General features: G+C 34.6%; 1 protein-coding gene across 3 annotated transcripts; it reads right to left on the reverse strand.

Annotated features, from left to right (window-relative positions):
• Positions 1–1,530: 1,530 nt before the first annotated feature.
• On the reverse strand, positions 1,531–9,691 carry LOC126655355 (uncharacterized). 3 transcript variants are annotated; one of them, XM_050349492.2, is made up of 11 exons: positions 9,536–9,691; positions 8,792–8,939; positions 8,409–8,581; positions 4,447–4,886; positions 4,325–4,370; positions 3,708–4,054; positions 2,992–3,602; positions 2,680–2,839; positions 2,427–2,588; positions 2,226–2,314; positions 1,531–2,006 (listed from the first exon to the last, which is right to left on the reverse strand). In XM_050349492.2, the coding sequence occupies exons 2-11, from the start codon at positions 8,902–8,904 to the stop codon at positions 1,868–1,870; spliced, it is 2,280 nt and encodes a 759-aa protein (XP_050205449.1). In that variant the 5' UTR covers positions 8,905–8,939; positions 9,536–9,691; the 3' UTR covers positions 1,531–1,867. The 3 variants fall into 3 exon arrangements, with proteins under 3 accessions (XP_050205449.1, XP_050205450.1, XP_050205448.1); XM_050349493.2 differs by having other exon boundaries at positions 3,708–4,051; positions 9,532–9,691; XM_050349491.2 differs by having other exon boundaries at positions 9,532–9,690.
• Between the last annotated feature and the right edge of the window lie 3,054 nt (positions 9,692–12,745).

Below are 12,745 nucleotides of genomic sequence, written 5' to 3' on the forward strand. Positions count from 1 at the left end.
GGAATTGAAAAATAAAATAAAGGTGAGGGTTTTTTGAGTGATTAGGCCTTTAAATTAATGATATGTTGATAAAAAAAAAGAAATAACAAGAAATCTAACTATTTATAGAAACTAAATTGTGATTAAGAATTTTAATCCTCACAAAATTCCAGCTTTTATTTAAAAATAAATAAAGTTGAAGATAAATTTTTTTCTGCTGAAACTGTCAGTTGAACCAATTAAACTTGTTTCACCATCTCCTGGACATTTTTATATTTGGTCCACCTATCACTTCTTGGGCGCAAACACTAACAATTTTTAGTGGTTGTTTTGCTTCAGCTTTGGAAGTTTGTCCCTAAGTAGGTCTACCCCGTTTCTTAATCAATTAAAAAATATTCAACATCTCACTACATCACAGGAAAAGAAATTCTTCAATCACATTATAAATGGATTATGGACAAATAAGGGATAACTTTTATTAAACTTTTTCAATCACCATCTATTATAACAATTTGGTCCTATATTTTTATACATTTATGGTTTATGAACCTATAGTAAAGAAAGTAGATTTTTTTTGATGTCATCTAATCCAATTTATATTTTATAAGCAAATAACCCCAAAAATCTTAAATTTTGGATCAAATAATCTCATAATTGTATTTTTAAAACGCGTAAAATACAAATTAAAAGTGAAGGATGCAAAAAAAGTAAATAGACACTTCCCTAATTGGTCCTAAATCTATTTTTTAAATAAAAATATAAATTATGCGGTTATTTGATCTAAAAATGAAGAGTTTTAGGGTTAGTTGCTCAAAAAATATAAATTAGATTAGATGACATGTGCCACAAGTTCAAGGAGCGTGTTGACCCCTTTTTTTATTTTTTATTTTGCACATATCAATTTCTCGGAACCATTAAATTATATCCTTCATCTAATTGCATTCTAGCTACTTGTTCTCAAAGCTTTAGGTTTCGTTGCTTCTCAATGTTTTAGCTTTCGCTGCTTCATCAAATTGCATTCTAGTATGTAGAGGGAAATCAAATAATAAATCTTTACACTTTTTTAGTTATGATCAAATCTTATAACCCGTTTTAGCAAATTGTGTTTTTTTTTATAGTAAAATTCGAATCAAACTGATTTTTTTGCCAACATAAAAACCATATATATGAATTAAAAAAAAATTAACACAATAAAATATATTTTTTTGTGTTGTGTCAACTGTAGCTAAGCCTTTGTATATTATCAGTTATAGCCAAATTATTTGATGAGTCAGATCTGATGTGGCCAAAATACTGGCAAAAAATCAAACCAATTCAAAAATAAAAAAATATAATATGTAAACAAATTATATTTGCTGATTTTAAAAAGTTAAGTTATAACTGATAATTGTAAAAGTTTGGAATTTTTCGGAAATTTGTCCAAAAAAATATATTATTCACGCATTATTCAGCAAAACAGGAGAGGTTAAATGATTTGAAAATGCAAAAGTGCTCATTCTTTAACCAATTTTTACGAAAATAGGGATGAGAGTCCATAACCACGCAAAGATGAAGCGGTTGACATCAAGTGTAATTAAGTAGCTAGGCAAGATTTAATACCAGTGTCCGATACCTTAGCTTAAAAAAGAAGAAATTGTAGGTTCTTCCCCTAAATTTATAGGAAAAGAGAAGTTATAATTATCTAAGCTGAAGAGAACCACATACCTGAGATTCGGTCGGAAACCTGGGCTGATATACAAAAACAAAATAATTCTCTTCCTAGTGTCAGCTCGTAGGGAACAAAAAGAATGTATCAGCAATAATCAGGTACCCAAAAAAATCCTCTACCCTTTCATGATAAAATCTGCGAGTATAGGAATGGTGGAAAAAATGGCCAACACAAAACCGCTTAGTCTTCCTTCCACTTATTAACATAATTGCGATGATTCTCCCTCGGCAGTGCCCTTACACGAGTAGATCTTCGAAGCACAGCCTCCTCCAACTCAATCTTGTTAGCCAAATCTTTCCATCTCTTCTGAAGCACAATACTGCGAAATTTAAGGATAAAATAATTAATGAAAAATTATGTCTATTCCAGGGTTTCAATAGGTAGCTCTATCAAAACTCAGCATTTGAAGCACTAAAGTGAGTAGCATCTGCACATTACCAGGACTTGCCTAAAGTCTCAAATTCGATGGGAATTTATACAAGTGAATTGCCAAGCAAAAGTGGGTATTATAAGAATTACTTGTTCTTAACAGACTCACCATATCCTATCGTGGAATTTCTGCAGCTGATTCTTAAAATCCTTCTCCCTCTCACCCTTGCAATTTAGTGAACCCATTAATGCATCAAGCTGTTCAGAGAAGTCAGGTAGAAATCATTGTAACAAATAAACACTACAAAATTTCTTTTCAAAAGAAAAGGGAATAGTAAAGTAGAAGACAGTAAGATTTCTGCATTTCAACCTCTTCCTTGTTGCTATAGTAGCCCCACAGCTTGGAGTCAGAGCTCTCAACAAAGATCCTCCCATCGCGTCGGAACCACCAATACCTGTTGTAGTCTCTGTCTTTACCCAAATAACACGTGCGTAAGACTCGTTTCTCCATCTCCTTCTCATAAAATTTAGCCTGAGTATGAACACTTCCCAGAATTATAAATACTGCCACAAAAAATAAAGAGAAAAAAACTTGCACATGCACAAGAGAAAGTACAGTGTACCCTTTCCTCTTTGCTCCTCTTTTCTACAGCGTGCTTCCACTCCTTCTTCAACTGTTCAAGTCCTGTTTTGCTCGATGAATTTTTTATGTCTTCGCCCAGGACTTCCACATCCCCATTTTGCTTGCTCTTCTTTGAAGCAATGTCCAAATGAGAGGTCTCACTGTCAAAACAGGTATAATCCACAATCATAAAAATCTATTTTTTTACATGCGCAAGTATGGGCATGTGTGTTGGCACATCTATGCATATGTCAAGCACTGGCGTGCTAGTATGGAAATGTCATCATGCATAAGGATTAGAAAAGCATGAAACCTTTCATCTGATGCATGGCTTTCATCTCCCTTCCTTCTTTTTGCTGCATTTCCATTCTCCCTTGGATGCTTCTGGTTTTCCAAACCATTTTGGTTGTTTCCTACACGCTCTATGCTGCAAGTATCAACAGTCTCGGCCTTAAAGTTTTCCTTCTGTTCCTTTTTATCTGATTTGTGATTTTCTGAGGATGAAACAACCTCCCATTTCCCTATCTTTGCGTTATCTCCATTCTCCCTAGTATGTTTCTCATTTTCTAAAACCATGGGGTTGTTTTCTACTCTTTCCATGCTAATCCCAATCATTACTTTAACATTATTCTCCACCTTAAACTTTTCCTTCCCTTCCCTTCTCCTTCTACCTTCTTCTATTATTTTCTCTCTCTTTGTGGCTCCAAGCAGCTGCAGCTGTTCAATATGTTCATCCAGCTTCTCTCTGATGAGATCTGTGTCAAGAACATGATTAACCAACTCTCGAAGGATACCTAATTTGGCTTGAACATCTAAAAGACCATAATGACCCCGCTTAACTGTTGTAGCATGCACAGATAGATCAGGATTGTTGATCATCTCTAAGAAATCACACAAATAGTCTGTCCAATTCGTTAGTGTTATCTGCTATGAGAACAGGTAAACATCAGAAGGTAACATCAGCTACCACTCGAACAATACAACTCTCAGTTTCAAGCTTGACAAGAAAAGAAAAGAATTGCACTTTACCTTCAACTTTCGATTTCTTTTCTGTACAGCTAAGAAATATTCTCCATGGTCTTTTATAAGCAAATGGAAAAGAGAAGAATGTGTTTCAACCAGAAGAATCAAATTACTATCCTTATGGAAGATGGCATTTTCAAAATCTTCCAGAGAGAATGGCCACAAGTGCAACATCTTGCTGAAAGAGGTACAAAAATCCCAAACCATTAAAAGATCACCAACACAATCCATCTGAATATGGAAGTCCCTTGAAGGTGAAGGACGAATAGTGAAGACAGGATCATCGGCCCCAGGTTGCACCAATAGATCATCAATTGGATATTTGATAGGATCATCACTTGGCTGATCATCTTCTGGAAATTCATGTAATGAGATAAATGAATGAATAAAAGAATGAAAGATAATTTAAAAAGGATCCATGACATCTCAAAGCAGGCACAGTCAAGTTCCCTTGCACAAACTGAAGGGAACTAGAAAGAATGATCATGCTATATAACACTGTGCAGCAAAGAAGACATACCCATAAAAATTGCAAAATAAAAACAAAGCCAAATAAATTAAAACAGGCATAAAAAATAGATGACTTCAACCAAATACTCTTACTGTTGCTTCAACTTCCTCACCTCCCACTTTCTTCTTTTTATGTTTCTTACTCTCCTTTTCAACATCCTGAAAAAGATGTATATGAGACTTCATAGAAATATCATCAACAGGTAAGCAAGCAAATATGGCTGTGCATGGTTACCCCTGCATTTTTTTGATCTTCGAGATCTTTTCTTTTCTTACAGCAAATCAATAATCCATCTTTGATGGAAAATTTTCCTTTTAACTCCGGTGGTAAATCACATGAGATTCCGTGCTTTTTGGCCAAATTGATATGAAGTGCCCAGGGACCATTTCGATATGTAGATTCCCGAATAAAAGGCTTCAGCATCCTTCTACTGAAGGGAATCTTCTTCCATAATAGATCTTCTCTATTCACAACTGAAGTTTCCACAATTTTATTATTCATAGCAAGCCATGCAACTTCATATTGGATTTTAACAGTACCGTTATCCAGGATTTTCAGTATCTTGCAAGGACAGAGACTATCACCCTTTTTTCCATGCAATATAGCACCCACAAACAAATTTTCCTGCAGCTTTGTAGCAATTGTGTCAGCGAGATCCTTCAGGGTAAGCATGCCTGAAAGAGTAACACATAATTTACAAACTGATAAAAAAGAATCACTAGTAAAATAAAAGGCAAAGCCTAAAGATCCGGAAATCAATTACAATGTTTTTTAACAAATACCAAGCAAACTATTTCACATACTTCAGAGTTCGGATTTATTTTTAAATGAACTTTAACTCCATGCATTCTTTTTTCATTATCTTTGTTTTTTCCTTCTTTTCTTCTTAAGAGATCTTTTTCTTTCTCTATTAATTTATGATTTTTTCATTAACAATATTTTTTCAATAGGAAAAAAACAAAACTTTTTTTTTTTTACTATAAAATGGAAAAAAATGCTTCTTCACAAACAAGTAGACAAACAGAAGTTCAAGGGTATGAAAATATAAGATCCTTCCACAATGCACAGAAATAAACTCAACAATAAAGAAGATACTCAAGATTAACCTTCTGGTTTTCAAACTATTTTAGATCCAACAAATTCACAAGTCTTGCACTTTTCATTTGAAGCCTTAAGAACAGAACTATTTTTACAACATAAACTGCGATTACATTTTTTTTTTTTTCACAAATAGATTGCAATGAGATTTTCTGTACGAGAATGCACAAGAAATTAAAAAAGAAAAATAATTAAAATAGTATAGTCAATAAATGTATACTAATTATAACAAAATTCTGCTCAGATAAAGGAATGCCAGCTACAACTAATTCATAGAAAACATTCTAACAAAACTAATTTCTTTGATTTCATTAATTAAATTGTGCAATGCTGTATGCTGCATGCTGCAACATACAGCTACTCCTATAAATATGTTAGAAAAGTAAAAATAGAATCAATTACACTAATATCAAGGCTATCATTTTATTTTGATGCTCTCACGTGTGTAAGTTCACTTGGCTGAGAGCATGAAACCATTGACAACCAAATGCAATATGCCAATCAATGTAATGCAAAACAGATACCTGCTAAGCAAAAGTACATATAAACCAGCACAATTAACAAAGGAGAGTTTATCCCATGCCACCGTTGCGCCACGTCATTTTTTTAAAAGCCAATGGACATTTGCGATAAGGAATCTTTTAATTAAGGCTTATTTTTTTTATTATTCAATTTTCCACATGGCTAACGCACTATTGGTTTGTTGCACGAATGACATGGCGCAACGGTTGTGTTGTATAATTTTCCTTAATAAAGACATGTGGGGTCAACTGTTTCTGACAACTGTGTGAAACAACCTTACTTTACTGATTTCAATACAAGCAAGTTTGTACTTTGAAACCAACTTTTAAATTGACTGAATCCACAATACATGTCATGATATGACAAATGCGAATTCAGGACCTCAATGCACTATAATATTTGAAGAAATACGCCTGCAATGCAGGTCAAGACACATAATTAAGCATATGTAAAGAGAGAGAGGGAAGACAAACACATAGGAAGCGAAAGACAGGGCATAACTCATGAATAAATTAAGCCCTCTGAAAGCTCTGCCTGCTCTGCTGCTTGGGAATATGATAAGCATAACTGATGCCACAGTTGGGCAGAAGACAAAATACCTCAATATTTTAACAACATTAGTATATATTCTATTAGTGTTAATCATAATCATATCTCTATCAACACCATCTAAACCCCACCTGGATCTCCACATTATAGTTTTACTATCAAACATTGACATGTAACATAATGGCAAACAAGGTAAAACGCTCTAATAAAGTTTTATAAGCCAGAGACAGGCATCTAGATATGCCAGAGAGCCTCCAATAAGCAATAACCAATAACCAGTCCAAGTTATACACGGCCAATGTGTATGTGTTTATACATATATATTTAGAACCATATAGTACTATGACGCTGGTATTGCTCTTAGCTGAAGTCCAATAAGCTGTTTTAGTTTCTATATTCTGATCTCCTGCTTTGTCCTTACTCTAAGCAAGAAAAATTTCAATGCATTCTTTTGTTTTTTATACACAGTATGGTTTGATTGAACTTTAACCACATATAATCTACAATACAAATTTAAGAGCCTAGTAAGATCTGCAATGCAGCAAAATTTATTCAGCAAAGTTTCACTCCCAACTAATTTATGAAAACAATTCTTTCAATATTGCATAAAAAAAAGAACGGCTAATAATCACCCATGGCACCTCAACTTTAGGGGTGCGGGCGCTAAACCCCCTGAAGTTTAAAAACGGGCGCTAAACCCCCTGAACTTTAAGGCGGCGCTCACTAAACCCCTTTTGGACGAAATATGACCAAAATACCCCTGGCGCCGTTTTTTTGGTCAACTGACTTTTTTTTCAAAAAAAAAAATAAATAAATAGTGGCGCCACGTCAGCTGCCACGTCACCAAACTACCCTAAAAAATTAAAACACCTAAAATACCCCTAAAACACCCAACCCAATCAAATCAACCCAATGAATTCAACCAAACCACTTTCACCCGAACCGCCATCACAACCACCACCACCGCCACCACAACTGCCGCCGCCACCATAACCACCACCGCCGCCGGGATCCGTTCCTCACTGAGGAACAGATCTGGATCTATTCCTCAGTGAGGAACAGATCCGATCTGTTCCTCACTGAGGAACGGATCCGTTCCTCAGTGAGGAACAGATCGTGGTCTGTTCCTCAAGTGAGGAACAGATCGTCTGTTCCTCACTGAGGAACGGATCCGTTCCTCAGTGAGGAACAGATCGTGGTCTGTTCCTCAAGTGAGGAACAGATCGTCTGTTCCTCACTGAGGAACAGACGACGAGGGATCTGTTCCTCTTGAGGAACAGATCCGGCAGATGACCGGAAAATTTTTCCGGTCATCTTCAACGGAGAAGATGATCGGAAAAATTTTTCGGTGTGGTCCGGTCGGGTGGAGGTGGTCCGGTCGGGTGTTGAGTTAATCTTTTGATTTAGATTGGGTTGATTTGTTTTTTTTGTCTTTTTCTAAATCAAATTAGGGGTATTTTGGGTGTTTGAAATTTTTAAGGTATTTTACTGACGTGGCAGCTGATGTGACAGTGTCAGATTTTTTTTGAAAACAAGTAAGTTGACCAAAAAAACGGCGACAGGGGTATTTTGGTCATATTTCGTCCAAAAGGGGTTTAGTGAGCGCCGCCTCAAAGTTCAGGGAGTTTACTGCCCGTTTTTAAACTTCAGGGGGTTTAGCGCCCGCACCCCCAAAGTTGAGGTGCCATGGGTGATTATTAGCCAAAAAGAACATATGAAATTTGGCACTGTGATCAAATACAAATAAACAAGTTGATCTAAGCGTATTAAAAACGTAGCAAAGCACTCATTCAGTCACGATTGTTTAGACCAATTGCCACCTAGATAATAGCTTTCACTTAAATTGATGCACAAAGCTGAATATAAGTGCACTCGTGCATGTAAAATTGTAATAAAGGACAAACTCTTTCTTGCAAGTTAAAAGAATCCACCATCTCGGCACTCATAAGAGGCAAATTGAAAGGCAAAAGAGCAAATAAACCCAGGTAGAAAGGACTAAACCCTTACATCAAAGAGTAAGATCTTACTGTATTGTATAATACGCAATGCAGGTGCCACAACCTCTTTAGGCATCTGTTGAACCATCTCAGTTGCATTTTTTTCTGAAACCAAAGCCTCTTCAAAGGTCAAATGAGCTTTTCCACTAATTTTGCAACTCCAAATTCTTTGGCGGTACAGATTTAATCTGTTCAAATACATTCTAAACAGCAGTAAAGGAAAAACACGAGTGGCGTCATAGAGAAAGGATAGAATAGCAGAAGGGAAAAAGCAACAAGATTTTGATATTCGCTAATAAAGTCATTTGCGATCCCACATTTTCAACAGAGAAAACTATTGGAATGAAAATAACACACAATATAAAGGGAAAAAACATTTAGCATAGGCTTGAAAGAATCATAAGGAAGGATACTGATAATCCCGAAATATTTCCTTAGTGAAACGAACTTGATATACAAGCTCATTAGGCTTCAAATCCTTGGGTGTTTGGAACAAAAGAAACGGCTTTTTCTTCAATAGAGGCATTGTTGAACCCACAACTCAACAAAAGGTCTCTTCACCTGTTGACAGTGACACATAAACAAATAATCATAAGCGAAAACTGAAGAAAAAGGCAATGTATAAATAATGAATAAAATGAATATAACTGGCAATCAAAGACATCACAGCAGAAAAATCAAATACTTAAATTCAAATCTACGGTGATAGCACATGCATTAGTACTTCAGAATGACCACATTAATAGAATAAAAATACAGGGAGCAGCAATAGAAACCCTAGAAAATTTATGGTTTCAAGACTGGCAACAAAGAGCTGCTGATCTTAATTTCCATAAAATAAAATAAAAAATGGTCTAAAATCCCTCATTTTTTTTGTCACCAAGCAAATCAAACAACAATCTAAAGACTGGCACCATTGCATGTCCACATCGCAGCGCAAAATAGAGAAAATGGACGCAATGGAAACATGATACAGTAAAAATCAATCTCTGAAAAATATGGCATTGACATTTAAAGAATCACTAGAAAAATTGATTGAAAAAGTAGTCAGGTAAACAAAAAACAGCAAAATTCCCGCCATTACAGTAAAAATCAATCCATTACAGAAATAGAGTAAAGTGAATGAGTTTACAAAATGAGAAACAAAGCTTACACACACAAATTATGGCACATCAACAGCACAAATGTTTCCAAATCAAATAGACCAGCGCTGCCTCTGTTCTTTTCCTTCTTCTTTTTTCGTATTTTGTGAACAAACTTTGCCAAATTTCTCTACTTTCCTTTCCTTCTTCAAGCGCTCCCTTTGTGAGAAACAAATATATAGGGGCGTGTTTACACCATAATTTGTTTTTTTTTTTTGTCTTCATAAAAATATTTTAAAAATCAATGTTTTAAAATGCGGACGGGTGAGAGAACCGGTGGCCTCAACCGATCAAACCGATTCAACTGTGTTAACATCACCTACTAATCATATTCGCAAGCCATCAACCCATGTTTTCTTTATTTCATCCATCTCTTTGGTGATGCGAGCCAAAAATTTTAAATTATTTTTAATGTAATTTTGAAATTTATGCAGCAGATATCCAAACAGAGCGGTTTATTTTACGGATTAACCGATTTAAAGGTTCTCTGATTCTTACGGTTTTTCCCTGTTTAAAGATGTTGAACTAGAAATCCGAGTAGCGCCGGCATTATAAGCCGGCGGCGCCGGCAGTTCATCCTGGCGGCGGTGGCGTCATTTGAGACAACAGTTTGTTTTCAGCTCCGTTCTCACTCGTTTCAGCTCCGTTTTTTGTGCAAAACTGCCAAAAACGCATAGAACAGAACAAGGAAAACATATAGAATAGTTTGGGTGTGTTTAAAATCAAATTAAACACCAAAAAACGTTGATTTACAGCAGCTCTAATGTAGTACCCCGTAAGTTTTACGTTGCGAAAGTGGGCAACGTGTCTCATTTTGAACAATTGAAGTGATAAGAATAACAAATTATCGGAAGAATTAAATAAAAGAAGACTCGAGTAGGTCGGTTTTGAAGTTCTAATAAGAAAATTTTGATATTAGAATTAAATAAAAGGAACGAGATCGGGATTAAAGAAGATCGTGAGAAATACTATAAAAATAGTGTTTTGAGTACCGAACTGGTAAATATTATTTTAATCCTCAAAAATTATAATTAAAGGTTATTGACGAGAATTATTATTTTATTTATGCAGGTAGTATTGATTATTTGGATATCGGTATTTATTGAACCAAGAAATGAACAAAAAAATAGGAAAATAAAGTTTTATGTCTCGGATTGGAATTTAAGCGTTATAGCTAAGAATATATTAAAATAAATTATCGGAATATAAAATAATAAGGTATCGGAGTAGTATTATTTATTTGGTTATAAATAATACGAAATTTATCGAGTTCAAACGATTAAACGATCAGTGGACTAAAACGAGCAAAAAAAAAGGTAGAAAAAGAAGTGGTTTAAGTTGGCAACTTAAAGGACCAAGTGAAATTTTTTCCAAACTATAAATACCACTTGCAAATGAAGATTTAAATCAGAAAAGAAAACATTCTCAACTAAAGGAGTAGATGAAGATCATCTTCTTCATCTCCAAAGGCATGAAAAAATTCAAAAGCTTGTAGATACTCTATTTGATGTCGGATTGATGTGATTCTTGCGGCATTGGAACGAGGAAGAAATTACCTACTGATCTAGAACATCAATTCAAGGTATGATTTATGAGTTTCAGTTATACTTTTGAAGGTTATTGTCTGTTTTAGTTGATGATGAGTTAAGATTGAGTTTTGATGCAAAAAATTAAAAGCTTGTAGAATTTTTATTTTTTTTATCAGAACTAATTGATTTTTGCGGCGTTGGAACGGGGAAGGAATTATATATGTTAATATGTTATATTTTTGCAATGTTGGAACGGGGAAGGAATTGTATCAGCAGGGCCGGTCCGCTTTTTAAAACGTTGATATGTATATGTTAATATGTTAGATTTTTTTTAATTGGCTTTTTCTCATTCTTTATTTTTACCTTGCATCATTATTGTGACAAATTTACCTCTTACACTTGTCTCAGCTCTATAAATTTGAAAAAACAAGCGGTATCTTTTAGTATAAACCACAATCTGTTCTTCATATGATTTATAATTTTATATTAGAAGATTTATATATTTATCTAAAAAGTCAAAACATTTATATTTGTTACCTAAATAAGAAAAAATCTAGTGAAAACGATGAAAGTATAGCTGTGCTCCAGTTTTTCAGGTAAAGGTTATACGGTGAAGAGCCCGATCAAAATACAAAAATTACCTCATGTTGTCAGTGATGTTATCATCTCGATATTATAAGTTTTCTGTAAAAATTATCTTGCGTACTTTATCATGCTATTATTTTTAACATTATCATACTATTATCATAACCTATTTTAATAACATTATTATAATATACTTTATCATAACAGTATCATAAGATATTATCATAACAATCATGACATACTTTATCAGTATATTATCATAACGTACTTTATCATAGCTATATCATAATATTTTATCATAACCTTATCATATTATTATCATAAAATTTATCATACTATTATCATATTGTTATCATAACGTTATTTATCTATTATCATAAGGCCAAATAACCAAAAAAGGCCAAACATTTGAAAAAGGTTTCACAAAAGTGCAAAACTTTCAATTTTATCCAATTTGTCCAAAAACACATAACTTCGTTTCGATTTTGTCCAAACCACAATTGGCACATGCTTGTGCTTATGTGGCGCTAATGTGGCGTGCCACATAATGTGCCACCATATCTATTAGTAGGTTAAAAGTCCATTTAAGTTCTTACTTTTTTTTAAAAAAATCTATACCCTTGTGAGCGGAGAGGGGTTCGGGGGGCCGCTCGCCCAAGGCTTATGGCTGACTTCTCGATCTGGAAATGGTTTGAAAAATGGATTCGCCATCTAGTTCAACTAGGAAATGCCTTTTAACCGACTAGATAGTCTTACTCGCCTCCAGTAAGACTTATCGTGTATCAGACCAAAGATAAGGGTTCGTGGACCTCCTCGGGTCGCTTGTGCTTGCCTTATCGGTTACCGGCTTTATTTACTAGACATATTCGTATTATATATCATCTCAACAGTATATGCAGTTCACAGGATATGAAGGCTGTAAATAAACAGTGATGAAAGCAGTAAACACATTTGACGCGCATATGACTCGATCTGGACTGGCATTTGAGGCAAGTAGCAAGTACTCCTAAGCATACATCTAATCTTAGAGGTTTCTAGAAAATAATCATAAGTCTGGCTGGTCTGGATTGATTACATGCACAAAGCCTAAACCGGATGTATAAGTGTGATT

The sequence above is a fragment of the Mercurialis annua genome, linkage group LG7, assembly GCF_937616625.2.
Source record: "Mercurialis annua linkage group LG7, ddMerAnnu1.2, whole genome shotgun sequence".
Taxonomy (NCBI): Eukaryota; Viridiplantae; Streptophyta; class Magnoliopsida; order Malpighiales; family Euphorbiaceae; genus Mercurialis; species Mercurialis annua.

Excerpts from the sequence above, each read along its gene's own strand:
- LOC126655355 (XM_050349492.2), bottom strand. The coding sequence starts at position 8,904 with ATGCCTCTATTGAAGAAAAAGCCGTTTCTTTTGTTCCAAACACCCAAG. Across the intron at positions 2,840-2,991 it reads AGCCATGCATCAGATGAAAG|TGAGACCTCTCATTTGGACA; the intron begins GTTTCATGCTTT and ends CTGTTTTGACAG. Across the intron at positions 2,589-2,679 it reads AGAGGAGCAAAGAGGAAAGG|GCTAAATTTTATGAGAAGGA; the intron begins GTACACTGTACT and ends GTTCATACTCAG.